The sequence below is a fragment of the Lissotriton helveticus genome, chromosome 3_1 (assembly GCF_964261635.1).
Source record: "Lissotriton helveticus chromosome 3_1, aLisHel1.1, whole genome shotgun sequence".
NCBI classification, from domain to species: Eukaryota; Metazoa; Chordata; class Amphibia; order Caudata; family Salamandridae; genus Lissotriton; species Lissotriton helveticus.
Genome location: NC_136061.1, coordinates 232,460,185 through 232,488,079, shown reverse-complemented (window position 1 = coordinate 232,488,079; position 27,895 = coordinate 232,460,185). Strand labels below are relative to the sequence as shown.

The 27,895-nt window shown below is 43.1% G+C and overlaps 1 protein-coding gene across 2 annotated transcripts in view; it reads right to left on the bottom strand.

The window, feature by feature from the left end:
- The window catches only part of ATP2A3 (ATPase sarcoplasmic/endoplasmic reticulum Ca2+ transporting 3), a 471,091-nt gene that overhangs the window by 78,836 nt on the left and 364,360 nt on the right, over positions 1-27,895 (bottom strand). For both annotated transcript variants that reach the window (XM_078679687.1, XM_078679686.1), the window contains exon 9: positions 16,637-16,725. In XM_078679687.1, the coding sequence (XP_078535813.1) occupies positions 16,637-16,725 (89 nt within the window). The remainder of the gene's footprint in view (positions 1-16,636; positions 16,726-27,895) is intronic.

Sequence of the window (27,895 nt, the reverse complement as noted above, 5' to 3'; positions counted from 1 at the left end):
ATCATAAACTTGACCCACAGGATCCACCACATCTCATATCAATGATGGTGACCTTGACAACTATGTGCTGCCTGTGCTGATCATAAAATAGCTTTCCACTACTCATAATTGCACTGCCAAACGATGGACAAAAAACAAGAACTTAATTGTGATTCCTTTAGAACACCACTGTCATGTGAAGACCAAAATCTCTACCTTAAGCTGCCTTCTCCATAATTGTTGGTTGATAGCAAAACATCTGGTTGAGATAGCTAACTGGGTTATCAGCTCCTAGCATGACCTGATACTCATTGAAAGTTGGCTAAACAAAACTTCCCAACCTGTCACGGACCTGTGTAACTCACTGTGTTTAGCCTATCCTCTACTTTGATCGAGAAAGCACCATTGCCTACAAACTCCCTGGAATTAACCTAATTAACCACCAGCGAACAACAAATCTTATCGATCAATGCATGAAGCACATTACTTCACAGCCGATTCAGTCCACTAACAATAGTTTTGGTGGCTACTGCAAGTTGCATTGGGATTATGCAAACTATTCTTCGGTCTCCATCTTCCTTACTTTCTTTCTTGATAATGGCTTTGTCCAACACTGCAGAAGCACATTCAAGCGGTGCTCTCCAAATTTCTGGAAGGGCATGAGCTTTTGCATCCCTCCCAATCAGGCTTCCGCCCCAATCTCAGTACTGAGACTGCACTTCTGGAGGTGGCGGAAGATATCAAAGGAGTTTTGGATTCTGGAGGTAGGGCCATGCTGGTCATGTTGGACTTGTCGGCGGCGTTTGACACCGTCCCCCATGATCGCCTGCTCTCGAGACTTTACGAGATAGGCCTCAGGGGGACGGTGCTCAGCTGGTTTGTGTCATTCCTAGCCGACCGCCGGCAAACGGTCTGGACCCCGCCGGATTCTGCTGTGATGCCGCCATTGGTTGTCGGGGTCCCTCAGGGCTCGATTTTGAGCCCGACCCTTTTTAACATCTTTATGACCCCTTTGGCGGCTCTGGCGGAGTCTTTCGGGGCCCGGATCGTGTCCTATGCAGACGACACTCAGCTCCTCTTCTCCTGTGAGAGGGGAGGAGATTTTAACGGGGAGAGCATCCGGGATTGCCTTGGGGCTGTGTTCGGATGGTTTCATTCGAGTGGCCTCAAGTGCAATCCAGAGAAATCGGAGGTGCTCTTCTTCGGGTGTGCGTCTGACCCTGACTGGCATGGCTGGTGGCCCATTGATATGTTTCCGCCCTCTTCCCCTTCTTTAGTTGCCAAAAATCTTGGGGTAAAAATGGACAAGGGTTTGTCAATGAGAGCCCAGATCTTGGGAGTGACGGGCTCCTGCTTTGGTCTTCTGAAGACTCTTAGAAAGTTCCTTCCCTTGTTATCGGAAGAGCATCGGAAGCTGACTGTGCAGGCTCTGATTGGGTCCAGGCTGGACTATGCCAACGTCCTCTACCTGGGCCTGCCGGAGTACCTGTTACAGCGCCTTCAGGTGACGCAGAATGCGGCGGCGAGGGCCATCTTTGGCTTAAATAGGCGAGCGAGGGTGTCGGCCCTCTTGCAGGACCTGCACTGGCTGCCTATTCGCAACCGCATTATTTTTAAGGCGCTGACTTTGACCTTCAAGGCCTTACACTCTGGAGGGGCGAAGTATCTCCAAAGGAGACTGTCCTTTTATCACCCGGCCCGGGCGCTCAGATCTGAATCACAGTTTCTGGCTGTTGTGCCGCGCGTCCAGAAAGCGCGTATCGGAGGCCGCTCCTTTGGTCTGCGCGCCCCCCAGTTGTGGAACGCCTTGCCGCTGTCACTTCGTGGTGCTACTAGTCTGTTGGCCTTCAGGAAGGGTCTCAAGACGTGGCTGTTTACTTTATAGGTCCCCTTTTGGTTTATTTTATTTCTTGCTGTTTTATTGTCGTGTTGTGTTACTTTCTGTAGGTCTCGCTGTGAAAGCGCCAGGATACTCTTTTTGAGTCGCTGCGCGCTATATAAAAAAAATAGTAACATAACTGCCTGAAGTCCACATGCATCAAAAGTGCCACAGTGAATCTTATCTTAGCTAACAAAGATAAGCAACTCATCAATGACTTAGGCCCTTATTATGACTTTGGCAGCCTCGGAGCGGAGCCGCTACGCTGCGGCCACGCTCAGAGACTGCCAAAGCCATTAAAGAACGCCCACCAGAGTACGACTTATTTTTACTCTGGCGGGAGGTTCTTAGGCGGTCCAACTGTAATGCCTTTGAAAAAGGCACAGCGATGTGATCGTCAAAGGTAGTTCCTGCAGGGCATGGACTGTCGAATACATGCCCTACAGGACTAGGGGTGCGTGCACACAGGTGGGCACAAAATGTGACCCATTCATGCACCCCATGACTCAGAGGCAACAGGTGCCCTCTAGGGACCCCCGTGTTTCCTCACGACACACTTTTCATGGTGCTCGCAGTGCTATGAAAAGTGTGGCGTGAGGAAACTCCTAATATGCTTGGCAGTGCCGCAGGGGTACCAGCATATTAGGAGCCTCAGACTGCGGCGCCACAGCCAGGGATCATGGATCCCTGGAGGCAGCAGTGGTCCCGTGGTGGTCCAACTGCCACAGTCCTAATGTGGCGGGCAGACCGCCACCACAGGTTCGGCAGTCCATTGGACCGTCAAACTCTTAATAAAGGCCTTGGTCTAGTCAACTGATCTGACCATGTTCAAATTGTTTTTCTAACGTCTTCTCTATCTTTGTGTGCAGAGAACAATGGGAAAGATTTAAAATCCGTCTTGTGACACTATGAACCACTCTACTCTAGCTTCATACATTTCATCCAATATTCTTTGCATTTCAGATTATCATTATGTCAATGATGCCACCATCAGTTCCATATATGACATATAAAATCCTCAACATCCTTGCTTCTCAGATGGAGAAAACAGCCAAGACCAAGAAATCATCCCTACTACATGACAAATGCAGGACAAATTAAGAAAATACAAACCTCTGAGTTATGGAGCAAATTATTTGACAAAACTCCTCTAAACTTATTTAGTCTTCATTCTGCCTGAAGATCCTACAAAAAAGCAATATTTGAAGCAAATCCCACCAACATTGAATCCCAAATATATCTGCTTAAAGATCACCCAAAGAAATTGACTAAAATAGTGAAACGAGTTGCTAAACCTATCTCAAACTTTAAAGTGGAAGACATTTAATGGTAGGCATTTGCCAGTTTCCTTTACAAGAAGTCAAAAACCTCCCAGCCGCATTCAAACTACCAACAACAATTACACTCAACTCAAATGCAGAAAATCACCCAACAATTGATCCCTCTTCAAAGAGCTATCACAGACCAAACTCTAACATTCTATTTTTTTACTCAAACCCTCTTGTAATTTCTTAGGCCGATTGCGGGAAACATCCTTTACAACGCAATTTTTACCACACAGTGCTGTTAAAACGCAGGTTTTACAACGAAAACCATTACAACGCATTGCGCTGGGGGCGCTCTACGATAGGGAATAGATTTAATTTACTATCCAACAACTTCCCTAGTGTCCACGGGGACTGGAGTTGGAATAGTAAATTAAACTATTCACTATCCAGCACCCCAAAGCGCTATGCGTTGTAAAGGTTTGCGTTGTAAAAACCGCGCTGTAAAAGCATGCGTGGTAAAAGCATGCGTTGTAACGTCATACATCCGCCGATTGCCTAACGCTTTAGTCAAAGATCTGAAAATGCACCCAACATCACATGAAAGCAACACTGTCAACTTATTTTAGCCTATCTTAAAGTAGGACACATATCTATCCTCTTAAACAAAACCGAACGCGGACCTGAGAGACCTCAACAACGTCTGTGCCATGCTGGGTTTTACTATCACTGAATGAGTTAGAACAAATTGAACAGGTTTAAAAAAGATTACCTACTCTTGGATGATTTCAATCTGGTTTCGAAGCTGGGTGAAGTATAGAAACTGCTCTACCACTGACCACTAGCTGCACTGAGTATCCTTGATAACGGTGGCCAGTACTTGCTGATCTTGCTTGCTCCACTGGTGACTTTTGACACTATGAACCTTGACGAGTTACCAAAGACATTAAGAGATCACTTGCCTTTGAGGACATGGTGTTTGAACCATTTGAATTCTAGCATATATGTTGTCAACAGATTAAGATGAGAGATTTATTCTGGAAACCCATTTTTTTTTTCTCGAAGGTGCCTGCTCACCTCTGCACTCTTTTAATATTATGGGGTACCCCTTGTTGGCATCATTAAAGATTCTGACACTAAGGTTATCAGCACCCATGCTTCCCTGAAGATATCTTGCTCTTGGCCAAGTTTCTAGGCTACATCCAATCGTGGATAACACCCCTTACCTCAAATTTAACCCAAGTAATTTGATGTCTTGCCTTGGCCTTTCCATTCCGCCATCCTGGTTCAACACAGAAAAGCTCCACTTATCTTTGCTTTATTCTAGACAAACCTCTTCACCAACACGAACACATGAATAAATACTGCCAATAGCACCAAGAGAAACCCATCCATGAAACACAACCTTTCATTCAGAAACAAGACCTTAAAGATGTAGGCCAATCCGTGGTTCTTTTCAGACATTCTTAAAAGTCATCTTGGCACCTCAAAGTCACCATTCATGCTGGGGCCAGAATCATTATGGGAATGACTGGATTGATTACATACACCCCTAAGCAGGCTCCTCATTGATGGCTATTCATCTACAAATTGGCCTGTTTGGCACACAAAGCATGCACTGTGACTCCTTACATTACTCAACCATGAAACTGAGGAACTCAGGGGGAATCTTGTACGCAGGGGCGTAACACTGGCCCCCGCATCCCCCGCAGTGCGGGGAGGCCTCAAGCTCAAGGAGGTCCCCTCAGCGCTGCACTTCGGCCTGAGAGCTCCTAATAGAGTCTGGAGGGGGCCCCTCCACGTACCTGGCAGGGGGCCCCCTTCAATTATCGTTACGCCACTGCTTGTACGGTCTGCAGCTCTCACACACTACTCCTCAAGACTCCCGTCTTCAACGCAAAACATTCTTTGGAACAATCCTGCTCTAGCAACGCACCCAAAGTTTGGGGTTCTATCCACCCTCAATCTGGACTATCCCTTCACTTCACTTCAAAAAAAGAGCTGAAACTACTGCTACTTTACCTTCACTTTCCCCCTGCTCTCTCCAACCCCCCCTTTCCCCTTTACTCACTGATTATGAACCAACAAGCTGTATAGAAGTCTCTGGTCTGGTAACCTTTAAAGGTCCCCAGCTTTCAGTGTGTACATATCTATGCAAGGTAATGGCGTCACTGTGCTTTGTTTTGTTTTCAGCGGTGTTGGTGTTAGTCGAAGGCATCACATACGTGGAATCAGGTGCAGGGTAGATAAATATACATGAGATATGCAAATACTGTGGTGGTAATTGATGGTGGAGGGTGAGGCAAATGGAAGCCTTTGAGATAAAGGGAGGGAAGTGGCTAGCATTTGTTTTGGAAAGAAAAAATATTAAGCAGACACTAGTGGTAACAGAAGTGGGCGCTGCGGGCACATAGATCGTACAAGTGGTGCTACAATCACCTGAGCAGTCATCGCCTGCAATATGGCAGCCACGCAGGGCTGTGGTTGAGCAGAGGTTGGAACAAGAGCGGTGGGAAAGAGGCCTTTGAGGACAATCAATAATAAGAATGATCCAGGCTCGATCCAAGGCACAGCTTACTGATCAGTCTTGCAACATATGGAACTTCTGCAAGTAGAATCCAGACGATCACTGCACATATAGTTTTTATCCTCTCAATATGAGGCCCCTCACAACGTGACCGAAACGTGATTTGACGCCTGTTCTCTGCATGTTACTAATTTGGGCTGCTCAAAGTGCACATTATAATAGTGGGAACAAAGTGCAATGATTTTGCAATTGACCTTACAAACAATACAAATCTAAACCGGAAGTGCCAAATCCCACCTACATTGCAGAATACACAGCTACGTCAGAACAATGACACTTTAGGAAGCATGTCAATGCCGTAAAAAGTGGATGCCGGGTCTTGTTCAGCAAGGACCCTTCTTATCCGATGTGAACATAAAGTCACATCCCTGCTGAATACCTTGTATGGATGAGTACATGGCTCGATTGGCCTGAAGCTCTGGCCTGAGATTCAATGCATGTCTTTCTTATTGTAAAAGGGTTGTCTCTCCGCAAGGCACGTGGTATTACTAGTCGGAACTGGTACAGTATAGAAGAACAGGGACCTTTCCTTGGCACCGCCATGTCACGTTAAAATTGCTTTAACAAAGGCGCCTTTCACTGTGCACTTTAACGTTTCCATGACACAAGCATCTATTCAATCAGAACAAAATCCTTTTTACAGACTGAAAAGCCAATGTTGTGAAATCATTGCTCTAGTTCGACAAATGCCGTTTCGCACAGAATATTTATTGAACCCAATTGGAATTATATAGTTTTTACAAGGAGTTGATAACTTTCAAATAAGTTATAAAACTTTATAAAACATCTCTCAGAGGTAGTCCCACCCCAGTAGTTTGAAGCGGGCCATACTTTAGGCTTACCTATCAGCCACCGGCAACAATTCTGGTTGTAGAAGATGCCAGGTACAGTGCTTGCTAATGCGGGATACCGGTCAAATTATACCAATGTCCTTGTTCAAAGGTGGCTTACGGGCAATGTCCAGGGAAACCTTGACCCACCTGGCTCGTGCCCGGACTAGCTGTGCATAGCTGTGATGCACACCGAGCTACATCGCTAAGGTGGCCACCAATGCTGGTTGTAATCTCCAATAGATCTCAATCCAGGGTACATCATCAGAATATTACTGCAATGTTCCAACCCCCTACAGTATGTTGATCAATGTCTTTTGGAAGAAGCGTGTTCTGGTCCTGGGACTCTTGACACTATGAACTGGTGTGAATCACGAAGACGTGGCTGAGCCTAATCATGTACTGGCCAAGTAGGCCTATATAATGTCCTCTGTAGTTTGTTATGTCAGACCTAAAATGTACATCATGCATCACAGAGTGCCTCAATTTCTTCAAAAATTAGAGGTGTAGTAATCTAATCCTGGTGTACATACCAGTCACTAAAGCGCATGACTATCTCCTGTGACATTAGGGTGGTTGAGTTTCCCATTTAACCCAGCATTGCAAGTTGAATCAGCTAACATGTCATCACATACTCGTTCTCTTGTGTGTTACATCTTACAGCTGTTAAAGTTTTCGAACACTGCTTCGATGTTTAAAGTGACAAAAGAACACAAAAATGCCTACCAAGAGGTTTAGCCAGTAGACTCATGTTCCACGGCAAGATGCTTGGGCACCCTACAGTTGGTTTTCCTTCCAAAATGCCTACATTTTTGCTCCACTCCCACAAGCCAATAAGCAAGCACTTGTGCAGCATGAGCATGAATAGCGATTAAAGGGGGCGAAGATGGCGCTCTGTATTAAAAACATTGGTGCAATCTAAGCTTTTTTTTATTATACTTATAAGCGCCCCTCAGATAGGCCCTAAAGGCTCAGAGCAGGGTGCATGGTATTTAAAAATGAGGACATGTGTATTTAAGTTTTATATGCTCTGACAGTGAAAAACTGAAAGTTGTTTTTGACTAGTGATGGGCTATCTCTCCCATAGACCAACACTGGGTTATCTTATTACCTTTAAAAAGTGATAACTTTGGTTTGGGACCAGAAGAGAAATACAGTTTCCACTAAAAATGAATGGCAATTAAAAATCCTTTCTACTGGTAAAGTTGAATTTTAAGTTACTATTCTGAAAATGTCGCTTTTAAAAAGTTGGGATTTGCCTGCCAGTACCAAATATGCCGTTCTGCCAGTGTCCAGTGTCACATGACTGTGAATGGCTCTCTTGAAGAGTTTTGTGTATTTCATCCAGACATGGGGACAAAACGGCATTGAGTGTGGGGCGGAGTGTTGCTCTCCCGAGCAGGATGTCCTTGGAAGTGTTGTAACCAGCCCTTCCCGAGAGTCAAATGGTAGCCTCAAGGCTTGTTCCCCCCCCCCTTCCTGGCTTCTAAGGCTGCCTGACCGGCCAAATGAAACTCACATCTAGACCTGCTTGCTCTATATTACCCTAGACAGTTTGGAGCTAAACCAGGAAAGAGGGGAAGGTTAGACAAAGGGGTCATTCCTCATCCACAGGCTGGGACTGGGGGTTAAAGGGGCCCCTTCAGAATCTCTCATCGGAACACTCCTGGACCAAGTAAGACTGCCCTGCTGTCTCAAGAGGGAGGACTGGACCAGCTTGCCTCAAACAAAGGACCCTCAGAAGAGACTACAAGGGTCAGTTGGCTGGCCTGTTTGGGCAACAGGGGCACAACAAGATTCCAGAGGCCTTTCCTGCTTCCCAGTTGACCAGACCCAACTGGACCAAACATGGCGTGACCTGGTCCCCTCTGCTGGCCTCCATGGGAGTGAGTCCCCGCCACCCCCACCTACCCCCAAAGTGGTGTCCTCTTGATCCCGGACCCTTGGTTGGAGTCAGAGTGTACCTCTCCCTTACTACTAAAGGTTTCACCAGATGCAACGTAGTCCGACGCAGGAACCTGCATTGCAGCACCAAGAAGCTCCTGATCAGCAGCTTGGCTGAAACCAACGCAGTCCGGTGCAGAGGCGCAGGACCCTGTATTGCAGCACCTAGCCGCTCCTGATCGGCGGCTTCAGCGGAATCAACGCTACCCAGACCGATGAAAGACCCAGCATCACAGCACCAAGGATTAAAAAGTACAACTCCCAGTGGGCCGAACTGTACTTGACCTGTGCTCCAAATGTGCTACAAATTGTACAACATTTAAAGCTGGAGCGCGTGGAGAGATAGTTGAGGTTACTTTCTATCTACATCAATGCACGAATGCACTTTATATAAAGTAAAGAAGGACTAATCACTATTTATTGTGAGCAAGACTGAGGAAAGTCACCAATAAAGTAAGATTTTAGCTTTTACAACAGCAGCAGTGGAGTGTGTGTGTGGTCACTAAATGAGGAACATGGTAAGCCGAAAACAGAATACAAGCTGTACAGGCACCTTGTGGCCAGGAAGCGCACCACTGCTGATAGATAGGTGGGAGTTTGGAGCAAGTACATCTAGATAGATAGACAGAGCACACAGAAAGCAGGGAAAAGCAAGAACGGCAATTACCTTAAGTTAAAATGTATTCAGTCATATTATTATCAGAGGAACCTTGTTCTCTTCCTCAAACAACAACACAGAAAATAATGATCCCCTCCTAATCAGAGGTTTCAGCGGAGCCGCTGTTTCTCTTCCCATTCCCCTCTCCACCGGGGGTACCCTTGCATTCTTGATATTGCATTACACAAGGGTTTCAGAGGGAGACACAGAGTTTCATCTGGTATCATGACACCTCTGCAGAGGTAGTGAGTGCTTGATAATTATATAGCTAGGACATTTCACAACCCTTGATTCTGTGAATCAGAATTTTGGAACTTAAATTAGTTATTTTCTGACTGTAGGGGACATCTTTGACAAAAAATTGTTTTGTGAGTCAAACTTGAGTTGCTGAGTTTACTCTGGAGGTATTTAGAGAGGTGAGTTTCAGCTGTTTTGAAGCTATGCAAGTTTCCTCTTTAAGCTTGTTGTAAAGAGAGTTCCATTGATTATATGTTTTATTTTGTCTGTATTTTTTTTTATTTTGAGGGCGACAGAAGATATTGTTAGGTTCCTCACTGAAGAATTTCTGTACTGTGGGAGCATATTTAGAGTAATTTATGAAATATGGCAAGTATCCTCAAATCAATTCTGGTCATCAAAAGGAGCAATTATAGTAGACCTATAAATAAGGAAATAGTGGACTTGCTCATTAGCAACTTAATTCTCGACTGTTGATTGTTTGTGTTCTCCATTGTAGAATTCATTGCAATGAGCAATTTTTGCTCCAAACATGATAAAAGCTGTAGAGACCTGGTATTCCTTTTAAAGGTTTGGAGTAGAACTGGCTACATCAAACCATTTGGTTGAGTTGGTCTTCCAGACACAAAAATGATTTTTGTCACATTCTAAAATTTTGCTTGTGCGCTGTGCCTTTATGGGATTAGATCCACACACAGGCGATATTTTAATGGTGGGTTTGGTGGAATGCCCAGTTGTCCTCCATCAATCTTTTGATCAGATGATGTCTCTGAAATTGTGGGTGTTGGGGAGGTGGTGTCCTGTGACCTTGAAACAGAATTGTGCAGGGCTCGAGTCAGGGTACCACGTGGGTGGACGGCGTCCCCCCACTTATTTTACAGGGTGGACGCCGTCCCCCCTGCCAAACAGCTGGACTTCACCTTTTTGGCCTCTCTGGGACGAGATCACAGCCACCTTTTGTGACGTCACTTCCTGTTGTGACGTCACTTCTGATGACAGCGTCCCCCCACTTCTTTTTTTAGGACTTGTGCCCTGGAATTGTGTGCCCTGCAAGTAAAGCAGGAACCACGCACTGGCCTAGATGCTGGGTGTGCCTGTTGAAAGGTTCGAGGGAAAAGTCTAAACACTGAAGAAAACCGAAGAAGACCATTATGTAAAACTGAGGTCTCAACTTAAATGCACACATGACTTTATACCAAATGATACACAATATACATATGGTTTCTTTTTGCCATGCGTGCAAGTGGTTCCCACAAACACATGCCCACAGTAAAAAGTAGGGTTTCCTTATACGTTACGTGCCATTCATTACCAAGCATCAGCCATTGCTGTAGGCAAGACATGAAGAGTGTCTGCATCTTTTCCAGTCCCTACCCCTGTTCCTACCCACTGCAGCGACAACTGTTTACAGCGAGTTGGCATTGTAAGAAGTAAAGCTAATGGGCACAGTAAAGTGGCCCGCGAGGAAAGAAGTAAACAGGACCATTACTTAAGACGTTAATGCTTGGCCTAGAGTTTATATATAGCTTTGAGATATTGGTGCTTTGTTACTTTAGGACTAGGAAATGTTTTCAAAAAGGTCAAGAGAGATGAATAAAAGATGTTACCAAGCAAGCAAACACTGTGAAAACAATACCATGCATAGTGTATAAACAGATACATGGTATTGTATACACAATGTGCATAAGCCACGGGGAACAGAGAACACAGAACTCAAATAATAGGAGAACAGATTGTAACTGAAAGGTTGCATCAACTTGGACTCTGAATCCCACATTTATGGCAATAGGGAAACAATCACAAGAATACACTGTTTGGCAGCCTGAGGTGCCTGGCAATGCTGCACGCCAGGTGTTGTGTTAGCTCCTTTTGGTAAGAGAGGAGTTATTGTCCAGTGGATCGACCAAATGGCAGATCCTCTGCACTGTATATGGGTGACCCTTTTAAAAAAAAAAAAACAATGCAAAAGGGTAAAAACCCTGTGGTGTGTGTTTATGGTCAAGTTCTGTGTGTCACACGCTATAATATGACCAGTGCCACCTCGCTCTGCTCCCCACCCATTGGCCAGCGTGGTGTATGGACAGAGATAAAATGGTAAGTGTACAACATTATGGAGCCCTTACCAAAGCATAGGGCCTCTGTGTTGGTTTCCCATACTTGCTCAACAGGCACAAACGTGGTATTTGGTAATACCATGCACCATTCAGAATGCACCAGCAGCCATATCTGGTGCAAACATCTAGTTGGCACACCTCCATAGACCGCTAGAAGGGTACGTCCACTTAGTATATATTAGAATTCAACTTTACCATTAGGGGCCACATGTACTATCCTTACATTTTGCGACTCAAAAATTGCACTTTGCAAAATGCAGTGTACAACAGTGTCACAGACTCTGTTAGCGATTCCCAATGGGGTCACAAATTGCATGCCTCATCAATATTCATAAGGCAAGCGCAATTTGCGACCCCATTGGGAATGACTAGCACTCCCAGTGATGGTGGCCTGCTGGGGTCAGCAGACCACCATATCAGGGACTGCGTTTTAAATAAAGCAGGTTTCAAATGCAGCCCGTCTTCCTTAAAGGAAAAAGGGATGCATTTAAAAAAGAAAAATTTAACTTTTCAGTTTCATTTTTTAAGGGCAGGCAGTGGTCCCTGGGTTCACTGCCTGCTCTTAAAAAATATTTTCGCACCCATTCACAAAGGGGAAGGGACCCCTTCTCGTTTGCGAGTGGCTAACCACCCTTTTGAAAAGGGTGGGAAACTGCGAGTGTTTTGCGACAGCAAATGTGGTCATAAAACAATGATCCATTGGTGTGAGATTCGCTATTAGGAAGGGACGCCCTAGGTGCAACCCTTTCTAATAGCAAGTTGCAAAGCATATGTTGCGAGTCGCTAATAGGTTAGCAATTCGCAAAATATGGTTTGTACATGGGGCTGACATATTTTGAGGTCGCAAACGGGCCAAATTACTGTTTGCGAATGCAAAAAATGGTCTTACATCTGCCCCTAGGAGACTTATTTGTGTATTTCTTTGAGGGACCATGCATATTTTTAAAAAAAACAATTCTGCACATGTTGATAATATGGTGCACCATCTTTTCAATGGGAATATGCAAATTGTTACATTGAAATAGTCCAAAATGTTCTACCACATAGATGATTAGGGAATTTGTTATATAAAGGTACCACAAATAATTTGTACCAAAAAAGTCATGGGCTGTGTTTGGCAAAAGACACTGGGATCCACCTTCCTGCCCATGAAACACCCCCTGAACAAGGGACAAGGCACACATAGTGTACAATGCACACAACAGCAATAGGACTAAGACTTGCACACTTTTTCCCCACGTGGTGAGTGCCCACAGATTTCGACATTTTAGTTGATGACATGACCAATATATTTTACTTTCTGGATATTTTACTTTTTAAACCTCTATCTTTATGAACAACGCAAACTTCCTTGCCTATTGAGGAACTTGGCATAGCCAAAAGCAGATCAACACAAAAGGCCTGACTCAATAACTGCATTTTGTAGTACTACTCACATACCACAAAATGCAACACACAAACCTATGGCCAGAGAGCTCCACCTACTCTATCTTTCCAGTGCTAGGCCCTCTAGTAGAAATCTCTGCACACTTAAATATATTGCTTTGTAGAAAATGTGGGAGATACCTTGGGAGTGGTAGTAAAATGGAGAATGATTATTAAAAAATGAATTGGGTTAAGCCTGGAAGGCGGACATGGACTGGTGCATGTTCAGGAAAAAAACTGTATAAGTGGCACGGGGATGCTCCAAAAAAAGTTCCTTGATTTGGAACAACTGGAACGATTACCGAGGTAATATCTGCCCCCCCAAGTGCCTCTCTTTTTGACGATCCACCAACACCATAAACGATGTATTTCCTGATGTGTGGTCATTTTATATCTGTAACACTAGTGACTATCAATGTATGCTTGACTTACCTCCTCTTTGCTATAAGCTGATTTACCGATTCAAAGTGTTTAATAAAAAGAATTATAAAAACAAAAAAATTAGTTGGGTTAAGGGAAATTTGCGTTTGGGAGGGACATGCTAATTAAAAACACAAATTTATAACCAAGTGAGACTATTGCAATAGGGAGACCTTCCCCCAGGAGAGCTCCACAAACAGGTGAAAATTTACTAGCAGTAAACTTGTAAACCAGCATATAGGTATAAATCTCCACTCGGAAATGGTGAACAGCAAAACATGGAACGTTACGCCTAAATAAAGGAGAAGAAGTACACCTGAATAGATGTGTACATGTATATTTACCTCTGTGTATTGGGCACAAAGACTGAACACAAGACAAAGACAAATAGTGAGTGACCCAAACAAAAATAATAGAGAATAACCCAGACAATAGGAGGACAGAAAGAAATCGATAAAACAAAGAGGGTTTCTAATCTTGCAAGAACCCATGCTGCATTTCCAGAAACCAACAAGCTATGCATTATGTTGAAGCTGATTTTTTATAAGGAGCTATGCATGAGCCTGGGAAAAAAACTTTGAACTTGGAAAGTGCGCATTTGGCTTTGCATGTAGAGAGTTAATTTCACTAGGGTGAACTAGTCAGCGTTCATCACATCACATCAGATCTAATGAAAGGTGACCGAGCCACTCAACGTGAGGCACGAACTCTGAAAAGCCATGTTTTTCGTTGAATAATGAATGGTGCAAATCCCAAGGCGTGTGCAGAAATGCAGCCTCTCTACTGCTTGGCACACAAACACACCACATTAATTCCAAAGAGGTGTTAAATGGATCTATCTGCTTAACGAGCGGACTACAAAAAAAATGTTTGTGCAAAATGGATTAAAAAAATGTAGAATTTGAACCAACCAACCGAGTAATCTGTCTGTGACAAAGCACTTCTTCAGAAAGCCACATGGCAAGAATGGGTCATTCTACTGGTGCATCAAGCACCTCGAACCATACCTTCGACAAGCTTCGTTAAAGGGTCGGTCCTATAAAATGGCATGTTTTAAATCCATGATTCAGCCTCAAAAAGCTTCCCCGCCAATAAATACTGGGATAAAGATAGCTCTAAGAAACTCCCCTGATTTACTTGCACAACTAAAACAAAAATAAGAAGTGCTATAATGATGTGCAATAAAGCAAAATATGCACTGCTGCTGTAGAAACGAATGTACCCACATGATATGATACAAGCACAGCACTGTTTATTACCATGGACCATCTACACCTTATCCATAGACTATCCATCTTACTAATCAGGTATCAGGTGCATGCAATCGACTCCCTGCTCATTTTTCTTGTGCCAAGTACCACATATATCTTACAGTCCCTGCTCCTTTCTTCAAACTTGTACCATATACATTTCATAAAGCCCCTTCTATTCATCCTCATGTACCAGAAGCTCTTCAGAGACACAGCCCAGATAGAATGGCGTTCCAAGGTCACAGATTCCGTGCTGCACCTGTACCACATACACCTGATGAAGTAACAGCTCCTTCCCTTCATCCCATCTCTCACAAACACTTCAGCCATAGTTCTGCTAATTTACATTGTCTCACCTTCACCTTGTGCACCATCAGGTACCATGTTCTGCATACACCTGATGGAATCGCACCTCAATGAATTATACTTTACCTCATACACCTGCAAGGGTCACACCTTCCCATTAATATTATTCTATACACACCTGACAGAATCCTAGTTCCCTTCGGTAACACAGCTACACCTTATCTATCAACTGGGCCCTCATTAATGTTCTGCCAGATGCGTATGGAGTCCCTGCCCACTCTCACATCCCAAAATAGACCTGAGAGTCACTGCACTCTTCGGTAAACTTGTACCACATTTGCCTCTTACAGTCACAGCGCCTTTCATTAACCTGATATGATATACATCCAAAGTCGTGGCCGCTCCCTTCATTAACTAATTCGTACATACACCCGATAGATTCAAAGATCCTGCCCTTCATTAATCTTGGACCCAATACACAGATGGAATCACAAGCCCCTTCCCTTCATTCCTTTTTTACCTCATACAACTCATGGAGTTACTACTTCCACCCTTCATTCCTTTCCACCCATTCAACTTATTGAGTCACAGCTCCGTCCATTATTCCTTCGTACCCCATACCACAGATGGGGTCATAACTTCTGCCCTTCATTCCTTCATGCCCCATTTAATTTATTGAGTCACAGCTCTGTCCTTTATTCTTTTGTACCCCATACAACTGATGGGGGTCTCAATTCCTGCCCTTTATTCATGCGTATCACGAACAACTGGTGGAGTCACAACTCCTGCCTTTCATTCCCTCATACCCCATACAACTGATGGGGTCACATCTCTGACCCTTCATTCCTTCGTACCTTATGCACTTGATCAGGTCATAACTTCTGCCCTTTATTTCTTCACACCACATTCAACATATTGAGTCCAAGCTCTGCCCTTTATTGCTTCACATCCTGTACAACTGATGGGATCACAATGTCTTTCTGTCATTCCTTTGTACCCCACACAATTGACCTAGTCAAGGCTTCTGCCCTTGATTCCTGTGTATCACAGACAACTCAAGGAGTCACAGCTCCCGCTCTTCATTTCATCGTACCCCATTCAACTATTGAATTGCAGCGCCGCCCTTTATTTCTTTGTACCCCATACAACCGAAGGAGTCACAGCTCCCGCTCTTCATTCCATCGTACCCCATTCAGCTAATTGAACCGCAGCGCCACCATTTATTTCTTCATACCCCCTACAACTAATGGAGTCGCAGCTCCCGCTCTTCATTTCATCGTACCCCATTCAATAATTGAATCGCAGCGCCGCCCCTTATTTCTTCGTACTCCATACAACTGAAAGAGACACAGCTCTTGCTCTTCATTCCATCGTACCCCATTCAACTAATAGAATCGCAGCGCCCCCCCCTTATTTCTTTGTAGCCCATTCAACTGAGGGAGTCGCAGCTCCGCTCTTCATTTCATTGTACCCCAATCAACTATTGAATCGCAGCGCCGCCCCTTATTTCTACGTACCCCATACAACTGAAAGAGAGACAGCTCCCCCTCTTCATTCCATTGTACCCCATTCAACTAATTGAATCGCAGCACCACCCTTTATTTCTTCGTAGCCCATACAACTGAAGGAGCCGCAGCTCCCACTCTTCATTTCCTCACATCATAGGCTCTTGACCCTCTATTGTTTGTGCCTGTAAAGCACAGGATAAAAGATACCACTGAATAGGTGATGCAGCTACTTACACTTGGCCTTCAGGCGTGTAGGTCGACCCCGTGATACTGAACTCGTGAAGGCTGCAATTAATGCCATCAATTTTCTCAATAACAAACATCTGTGAAAGAAAAGAAGAGTCGGTGACTAAGAGCATCCGGCAGCGCAACTCCACGCGGAAAACTTGTTTTCTGTTAATTGTCATATTGATGATTACTTGATTATATGCCTTACCACTAAATTGATACAAACACAATGCATCTTCATAGCCCCGTTAAGAGTGCCATTAGAGCTGGGTCAGTCTTTGTTAGGCAGAGTATGGGATCATGGGTGCACATGGGCCACTGTTAGATTGCAAACATCCTTTGTGTTGGGTAAACAGGAGATGCAGGAAGACACAACAACACAAGACCTACTTAACACAAACACTAACCGCCCTGGAGTGCTTTACAGGAACACCCCAGGGGGGAATTGTGGTCTAGTAACTAAGCTGCCGACTTTGTAACCTTTGGGTTCAAGTCTCGGTCTCAGCAACTTCACGAATTGTTCTGAATCTGGGGAAGTCACTTAATTTCCCTGTGTCTAAAATGTTTTAAATGTGACAGGCAATTGTGTAATTTAAAAAATGTTAATCTTCAAAAAACCCACAATGTACTGCCACGCTGCTATATAAACATCAATACATGCATACGTAAAAGTATACCAGATCAGTGGCGTAACGAACCTTGAGGGGGCCCCCCTGCAGGGTAGGTGAAGGGGCCCGCTCCGGACTCAATCTAGCGCTCCCGAGCAGAAGTGCGATGCTGACGGGGCCCCCTGGAGGGTGAGGGCCCCCCGCACCACGGGGGCTGCAGGGGCCTGTGTTACGCCCCTGTACCAGATACAATCACAGTGTATGGCATTACTGGGCGCAGTCTGATAACAGGTGCTCAGGCCACTAGTTTGAACATTTCTAGTACTTCAAAACAAAGCTTAATAAGTGGGTGATTCGTTAGAGCTGCTAAAGCTGAGCTCTGTTGAAGTAGCCTGCACTCTTTGAAATGTATACATTATGTGAATGACCACAACATGAGCACGGTCTGGCTGACTGCCCCAAAGCAACCTGGAAGAAGACACATTTACATATCTGGAAGAGGCACATAGGAAATGCAAGGAATATTAAGATAACGTGCTCAGTGGCAAAACACAAAATGATGGTGTCCCTATGCAGAGTGTGATGAGGATCCTTACTCTAGCGTCTCTTTATGGGAATGTGGGGGCGGATGAGGCGCTACTTGTCCTGATAACCCTCTCCCATGCACCCCTTGAGCCCCACCACAGCTGCTGAATATGCCAGGAGGCAAAACAGAAAAACAGACACTGCACCATGCCACAAACATTAATTTGTGCAACTACTTTCCTTTGTAAACAGTGTTTGCTTAAAATGTTAAATCTCATGTATGTATGCTCATAAAATTATATATATCTACATACACACACACACATATCAATATATATATATATATATATATATATATATATATATATATATATATATATATATATACACACACATACACACACAAAGTCGGATTTTAATATTTTAGGCAAACGAACACACGTCTGCCCATGTATGTTACACACACACACACGTTACCTCTCTCTCTACATATATACACACAGATTTATATATATAAATGCGCACACACACAAATATATATATATATATCTAATGAATTTTAAACTTTCTCGAATTTACTGAGGTACAAAAAAAATGGAACTAATACCATGATAGATAACATTTTATGATTAGAAACACATTTTGTACAAAGAAAACATACAAATACAATAAAAAAACAAAAACCTTAAGATTAGTTATAATTAGGAAAAGTTAGTTATTTCCATACAAACCCTACTTAAACTACACAAACCTTAGAAATTGAAAAGTTATAACTTACATTTATAATATGTGCCCCGAGCAAAACGTCCTATAACTCGCGCACCTCCATACACAGTGTTGTCAGCTTGGTAGCCAAACTAAATTAACTATAACGCGTGCCTTCCCCAAATACCTCTGATACACTTACAGCATGTTAAATCATAGCTTTCATAACAACTTTCATGACATCTCAAATATTCATTGGTTGAACGAGGGCACGCTACAAGAGCCTGTGGTACACCCCTCAGGATGGTACACAAAGCTGCCAGAGGGGAACAGGGAAGGACGATCATCTGCTGTGTGGGGCTAGGATTTTTCTGGAAAGTCTTTGAATACTGGCTTTAGGATCTTAAAGAATGTGTTTGATTGGTGCATGATATCTCCATTACAGCGATTCTATTAGTATTATCCCCGTCTGTGCATACTTGCTGTATTATTTTATGCTGTCATTGTGACATGAGGATGATGAGGAAATGATTTCCAAAGAAACTTCGAGTTTCATTTTGACTTTGGTGATCGGATTAGGTTCAGTCGCCATGGCTGGGTACATCTGCCCACCAAATTTAGAGATGTCCACCAGCCTAGTGGATATATCTTGCATTTAGAGGAACCGCTGTCAGGGTGTATCCTGTAAATGCTCTCAAAATATGACAAATGGCTCTGTAACAATGCAAAGCCCTATGTCAAACTTTTAAATTCTCTTTAATGCTCAGAAAGCTAAATCCAAAGCAGGATTTTGTTTTTGAAAAATAAAATAAACAAGGACTTTCTCACTATGGGAGTTTTCTCCCATGGCCTGTGGTCATTTTCCAGTTTTCCCTGTCCCTTACCGCCAGGACTTACCTGGCGGTGACGGACAGTGAAAACTAGCCATGTGTTTGCCCACTCTAAATAGGAAGGGTGTACACATGGCCAAACTTCTGACGGTCCTTACTCCATTGGGCTGTCTGAGGTGTATGTAGGTGGTGGCGACAGAGTAGTCCCTGCTGTCTACATACTGAAGATCCGCCTGACTCTAAACGAGTTGGTCTAATCTCATTTTGGCAGAGAGGATACTCAGTCACTGTTGCGACAAAGCGACTCCCCCCCCCCCAAAGTCTAAATCAGGCCCCTTGATACTGCATGATGAGCGTGTGGTGATACCCAGAGAATCTGGTTGTAAAATAAGTCTTTTAAAGCAGTCGATGAGGTTTGTAACATTCTCAAACCCCATATAATAAACAAACTACATGCAACTTTTGTCAAGCTAGCAATGTAAAAATAGGGTAATTGAGCATCCTGTCTGCCTAGCTGCACCTCCAGGTTAAGCGAAACGCTGTGAGAAACTGAGTGTGTTTGACTTTTTTAGCATTCCTTGTGTAACTCCCATGGTTGTTTTGGGAATGTGCAAGTCCACCAACAGTGCCCCATTTTCCTTTAAGGTTCTGCTTTCAGTGTCAAGACTCAAGGGTAACAGCACTAATAGTCGAGAGTGACTCCTGCACCCTCACTAGGCTATGCGGAGCCTTTCTAAGTCCTTTCCACCTCTACCACTGGGAGAGGGATCTACTGGCTGTCCCTGTGTAAAATCGTTTAAGTATCCCATAACTGGTGTCCTTCACTTCCCCTTCTTGAAATCTCCCTTTACTTGGAACATCTGCTTAGTACCACACACAAGTATCCATAATAAATCCTCGTTAGCGAGCTCAAACATTGTCCTTTTTGAACAACCGGTTCTGACATCATAAAGTAAGTTCTGATTAAAACAGCAGGAAGTGCACATGGCTATCTGATCCTTTCCAACAGTGCTCACATGCTTCGTCGGTGTGGTCAACGCCAACCCTTTCTTATCTCTTTCCTCCCAACTCAATCTGATTAAAGAGTATGTTCGTCATCGGAATACTTGTGCAATGCCCATCTTATGACAATAGCTGGGGTGGTCTATCGTGGTACGATCTAAAACGATAAGCAACGAGAATGCCCGAATGCACGCAACTAGTCTCTTTTTCATAATCCTTCATCGTCCCACATGTCAATTACATTCTTGCCTTGACTAACCAAGACCATGCTGGTGCACCCCACCATATCTGTCTATGATCCATGTTACCAAATGTAGCTTTAATCTTACCAAACTAGTCTTATCATTCTTTATTTGTTCCAAGCCAGGACAATATTGCATGATTTCCACAAACAAACCACTTTTCTGACCTCGACTGCCAACGAACAACTTAGGTTGTTTAGAACTGAAGTAAATCCTGTATAATTCCTATATTAAGATAATCAATATGACATTCTGTCCATTCTCATATTGTTTATCTGAATTATCTTAAGGGAACAGAATGGACAGCTATCCCTCCTCCCTCCTTGTTGATCAATAATTCCTATATTAAGCATGCATTAATACAAATCAAATAGCATAATAACTTTCAAGATAAAGATTAAATTGTCTTCATGGTAGGTGATGTAATATAATGCTACCGCTAATAGCGTTTTTCTCATTAATGTGTAGTTCCAGTGTAGATCAATTCTTTGTGAATTTTCTAGGCCACTAACAGCACAGGTCACAGGTCCACTAAACTAAACACATTCACCAAAATCATGGAATTTCCAAAAGTGGTGAGGACCAATGACTGCAAAGACTGGTCACCATCACTTGCAATTGTGCGCGACTTCTGTGACAAGCAAACAGGTAAGGCTGACATGGATCACATTCCTCCGAGTCCAGCCCCACCATACTTATCAAACACACTACCCTGTCCCCCTATCTATTGAATAAATATGCTCATCTGACACTAGATGAGGGAACTTGCCCATTCTTCAAAACAGCTTTTTGAAGTGAAATGCCAATTTTTAGACCGGATTCACAATTTGGGTTTGCACCCAAGTTCAACTTAGGTGCACACGAAAGGCTATTGTGTTCAAAAACCCCTATAGACTCATTCACAAAATCAGCCTCTGATGACATTTACGCACCCATACGTAAATTTGTACTATGGCAAATACACAAGTACAGAAATATTCCTCCATACTAGTAAAAGCAGTAGAGGTAGGAAAAGGAGTGTTTCAAATACAATGAATGAAACCCCATAAAGCCATACCTTTTCTGGTATTCACAAACATTTTGCATGAATATTTCCATTATAGAAGTCACTATGGAAATGTACTACAATAACAATTCCACTCGCTTTTGGAGTACAGATTTACAGAAAAACATTACAGTAAGTATATAAAAATCGCAGATTTTCATAACTAATCCTAGATATTTTTGTGATTACCAGAAAGCCACATAAATCATAGGAGAAAACATATAATGGGCCATAATGTTACATTTTAGAAAAGGTTTTGTGAATTGGCACAAAAGATATCAAACGTGCCCTTCATTTTGGATTTTAGGGACTCTCATAGGAGACATAAAAATACTTTCTTTGGCAACTGAACTAATGTAGGGTTTCATACAGAGCAAATGTTTATCTAGACTAAATTCACAATAAAAGTGTTAAGCTTAATTCTGTTTATCCAATGTTATTTTTTTTATTTTTTCCGACAAAGAAACTGCACAGGAGTGAGAAAGGATAATGTACTATGTGCACAATGCATTAGATGTACAAGCACATCTGTTTCACCTCCATTCTGAAGAAGATATCTAATTGAAAGGGTTCTCCCTTAAAATGAAGAAGTACATGTGAATCTCTGGTAGTTAGATATTTATGATACCAGCATCCTGCCATCGCCTACATCTTAACATAGGCATCTACACGTATTAAGTATGGTTTTACATGAGTATGGTTTTACATGTGATACCATTCATTGGCTCTTATTTTTTTTGTGTGTCTTATTCAGGAAATGCAAAAATCGCACCATATCATTCAGAAGGAAACATCTACTCAAATTAAATAAATCTGCACAAACTTTAATAACGTTAGTAATCAAGTCGAAAAGCAGGCCAGCAGTCAAACAGCGTAGTGTTAGGTACTCCTATACTAAAGATGGTTCCATGCAAAAACAACAAGCTATAATAAACGCATGGCACGCGTTACTAGATTAAACCCTTTGCCAAGCGGACTCAGACATTACTCCACCCAGTAAGATAGGAAACAAACGGAAAATGCTTTTGAGCTATCTTTGTGCCTTTCAAATAACTACAGCAGAAACCTATTATCTTAGTTTAAGGAATAGGGTACAACAACTTGAGCATTTGGTTGAATAGACTCTCCGGCTCATTACCTTGACTAGCAGTCCTAAAATGGGGGTGCCATTTTTCTTCATGTCAGGAGGAGTCTGTATTCAGCCATTGGCTTACATAAAACACATCAGTACACTGAGTTTCCCTCCCAGTAAATTCTCTGCTCACCCCTCTCCCACTGATAATTCAAGTGACACCTCAAAATATAATTTTAAGAGATTAGCATTCTCGAATAGCATTTTCTATCCACACCCTACAGGAGCCCAGCAGAGGTGTCACATCCCTGTCCGCTTCCACCAACCAATTTTGTATGTTCATGTAAATCTATATATTAAAAAACAGCAGAAACAGTATGCCTTCATGTAATCATGCACTGTCAATGCTCCATGGGCTTTCTTTTCAAATAAATCCAAATGAGCACATGTTGATTTACCAAATGCAATGTTCTGTCATTACCATGCCCCATTAAAACGGATCTGCCTACATTTATTGTTGGTGTGAACACTGAAATGTGTTTTGGTATGGTTTTATACTGGGGACCGAACATTCACCTAAGGAAAAATGATACAGTGTTGGGTAGATCTATGAGGAAGGGACCTTGGGATTGTCCGCACCTGGCATCTAGCGAGCGTCTGGCTCAAGAAGCACGCAACAGCAACGTGCCAATGGAGAACACTCCTCACCTGAGGCTTACAGGAATTTCCTCTTTCTAAATCCGGTCTTGGCTGAAGAACAATGACTCACAGGCACTTCCAAGCCATTTATTCCTGATCAAAAGTAGTGTCACTGAGACAGACTGCTGAAGGGCCATCTGGTGAATGATGTCACGGATCTCAAAACCCCAGCAGCAATCATCAAACAGAGCCACATTGTGGAATACTCATTGTTGGGGATTGTTCACAGTGTGGGGCTGGACAAAGAGAACTCTTTTTCTGTTCATTAGATTGTCCCTCTAAAGACACAGGCATACCTGGAAGTCAAAAGGGGTATTGTGGTGCTGTGGGGACTGCAGGAGGCACGGTCATGAGCAACATGGGAAAGGGGAAGGGATCACTGCATGGTCATGGAGAAGACCGCGAAGAAGCACAGAAGCTGCCTGCAAAAAGCAAGACGGGGCGGGTGGAGAGGGGGAGTAGGAGAGACGCAAATGTTGACCCAGTCGAGGAATTGTAAGTAGAGGGCAAGAAGTCAAGAGGAACCTTGTAACCCAATCTAGGATAATATCCTGCTGCGGGATAACTTACTGACTCCACATGTTGAGTTTCTTCTGCTTGTGATACACAATGCATTGTTTGAGTGTTACCTTAATAAATAAAAACTCTTTTTTTTTGTTGGAAAACAATTAAAAGGGGTTTTTATTAAATAAAACTGTATGAGTTGCAACACTTTTTATGCAACCTACCAGCCCTCCAACTCTAATTCCAGAGGGGCATTCTCAGCCTTTCAACTTTGTTGGTTAATAAAATGAGTACCATTGACCCGAGTAAAGATAAAGGTCTCCAATATCGACAGCATTGTGAAGCAGTAAGACTACAGCAGAGAGGGCGAATTTACAGGTTTTAAAGTGCTGATCTAGCAATGCGCACTTATCTGCCCCCAATGATCTTTTTCTGCTTTTGTTTTCTTCTCTAATAACAATAATATAATACATATCAGCAATGAGATTAATAATAATAATATAAACACACTCAAAGTAATAATGATGCTAACTAATGAAACTAAAAAAAAAAGTAACAGTCCATGTGTTCAGTGATGTGTTTCAACTTACACTTTCTATTTGTACAGTATATAATAATGACATTACTACTACTACCAACAATAATAGCAATGAGTATATGCGAAAATTACACTAATAAAAAACAAGGATACGTTTCAATGCTCCGAATGGTACGTTCCTGCTTTCACCTGTCTGTAGCCACAAATGGTAGAATCCGTCAAAACATTCCATGCAATATTTCCTGTTGTTGCTTTTACGGATCAGGAAAGAGACTTTTATACACTGCAGTGCCACAATATTTGGATATTGTATGTGCTAATAGGAGTGAATCTGATGCTTTGGTGTTCTTGTTTCTGACCTCCTTAGTGGCGAAGGCGGTAGCAGAGTGCTCCGGGGTATTCTTACTCATAGTAAGATTCTTGAGACAGAAGGCGGTAGCACATCATCAGAGGTGGGATCTGGGTATGGAGCCCCCAGCATGTACCACCAATTTCTCAGACACCAGCGACCCAAGACTGCACTGTGAGGCACAAAGGGACCAGAAACATGATGTTTAGAGAAAAGAAACCCTACGCATGTTCCATGTGGAGGTACTTTTCTTCTCAGAAGCCATGCACTATGTGCAAAGCATGAGCATCTTCTAGATTATTTATCATGAAGCATTGCGCCTCAGGAAAAGGACTTCCTCTAGCCCTGGCCAGCACAAAGCGAGGGAAGAAATGGGGTTATACTTCTTAAAATTGTGTATTTGTTGCATGAGCTTAGCAAAAGGACAAGGAAAATAGTGAACAGGAAAAAAAATCAGAATACACACATAAGATACATTTCCAAACAAGAAGGTGAAGACCCTCCTCTTCAAGGTAAACCTGGGTCAGAAGTAACCACATCAACCTCCTGGCCTAGGAGATACAAATGAAGAGAACTCTCTTAACCCTTTGCGTGCGGACGGCCCCCGGCCGTCCGACGTCACGGTGGGCGTGTGGCCTGACCACGCCCAGTCATAAATCACCTGCACCGCAGCAGTAAACGGGTTAAACTGTGCTCAATTGTTTATTTTGCTCTAGTTAGACACCCTCTTTCTTTCCTTGATCAGTTGCTTTACAGCTACGTTTGCACTATACATCTGCTCGCACATCTACATATAGTGAATCTAAATAAAACGCATTCACATAGACAGTGGTTATCTGTAAAATCTGCCATGGTTTAGCCCGCCTGGCTCTATGTTGTGGCACCTTTGCACTATGCCATTAAGCAATGCTGGCTCCACAAAAATAAAAATCCAGGGTGTGGGAAATTTGGAATCAAATGTAAAAAGTGCCAGATATGCACTTGGAGGTAGTGCTCAAAGACCCAGGTGGTATGTGTATGTTCTAACTGACCACTGAGGACATATCACTGGAAACACTACTGATGTGATCCCAGCTGTGCATTCAGTTACATCTGGGTTCATGAGAAATCCAGCTGCAGCAAGTAAGCACGGTGGGGCGGGGCGGTATGGGGGGAGTCAACAGGTGACAGAATAGGGAAAATGTAATCAATAAATCCTATTCCATCATCTGTCTACTCCCACTCTCAACCCCCCCCCCCCCACGCGATTACATGCACTAGCCGTGGCTGGAGAAATCTGTTAACTCGGGCGCATATGGGTGCCTGCGATTTAGCGATCCCTCCATTCAGCCTTTGATCATTGTACATTGCTAACTTGCACTTACAGCATTGGAAGGGAAGGCAGTTACACTGCAGGTGGCCACAACTCTGCAACTCCTCAACTTATTTGCAGGTGAGGAAAACATTTTGCATTACACCACTGGGCGTACTCAGAGTAAATACCACGTGTCTAATGGTATAATTTCTTAAGTGTAAAAATTAATATACAGAAGGAGAGGAAATGGACCATATTTGCAAACATGGCCTCCAATAATCTTTTGGTGGCAAATTGTAAACACATCAATACTCCTAATACCACACAGACGGGCAGTGGTCGTGCACCAAAATGAGCTCAAGGCAAAGTGAAATGCCCCTTTATTGCCATGCCTACTTCCAGGCAAATATTTTCACACACACCCAATTATGTAGGATATAAATGTTCTGCTACATCAACTTGCAACACACCAGCATGGCAGCCAGTTAAGTACAAAGCATTTCAGTTTCTTTCTGTGATATTTAGGAGCCAATGAGAGTTAAATGGAGCATTGGTTAGAAGAAACATTAACTACCTTTTGAAGACATTCGTGACACGACATTTCTACCTTTTGAACACATCTGGGATTTCACATTACTCTGAATCAATGGCATGCTATGTGTAGATTCCATAACAGCTGAAAAATATTTGTGACCTCGCCTGGCAAAATAACAAGTACCGTATGTTGAACCAATTGGCTCTCTCCTGAGCTCACTGCATCTTTTCAAAGCAAGCCACTTATTTGTTTATGATGTAAGCACAAGCATGCTTGCTCTACTCCAACTTTTTTACTTTTCAACTGATTTCAAATTAGGTGGAGCAGTATCCATGGGTGTGACATAACTCTGCCTGATCAGGAATAGCCTGTGCATTTTCTAACTTACTTATTGACCATACATCGAGTGTTGTACATATTGCTTTTGTTAATATTCTGCATGGGTCTATATGTATTAGTCTAGATATGTTGTTCTATTATACACTATTTCCTATTTTAAAGCAGAATTCTGTTTTTCACTACAGAACATATATTATCTTATATTTTCTATAACAATGAATAAAAAAGTATTTTTAAAAAAGGAATGGCCCGTGTTCCGGCATCCATTTTAATCTTCAGCTCAGCCCAGTAGTGCTGGCGCGGGTCTCGAATGGTTGGTATAGTGGTAGGGTACAAGGCTATATTAGAACATTAGAATGGTTAGCACTCCATTGCAGATAATGGAGTGCTATGGGCTTCTACAGGCTGGTAGAAGCCCACAGAACAACATTCTAATGTTGTAAGGCTTCTCGGGCCTGAGGGGATTCAAATCTCCTCGGGCTCCCAGAGGCCTTTGTTTTTACGAATTAGAACACTGCCTTCTGGGGCAGAATGTTCTAATAGCCTTAGAGCCCTCCTACTGGTGTCTACCGGCCATTAAAGGCCCGCTCCCTGGTTTAATGCTAGAGCGGGCCTTTAATGGCCAGTAGAGCCCGCTAGGTCGGGATCTAAGGCTATATTAAATTGTTGAGAGCTCCATTAAAGACAATGCACTAGCTCTGGGTTTATAATGGCCGGTATAAGCCCGAAGCTCCAACATTCCAATGACTTTTTTTTTATGTTTCACCCTATTTAATTCAGAAGATTCTACCCTTAGGGAGTGGAATATTCTAATCGTCTGATTGCCCATCTGCCTCGGGCAGAGGCAGATCAGGTGAGGATAATGAAGGAAAATGTCCAGCAGACCTGTACCAAAGCCTGCACCCCTAATATGCATCCATCTTAAAACACTTCCAGGCTCAAAGGATAAAAGAAATAAAGGGACCATCCAGTGAATGG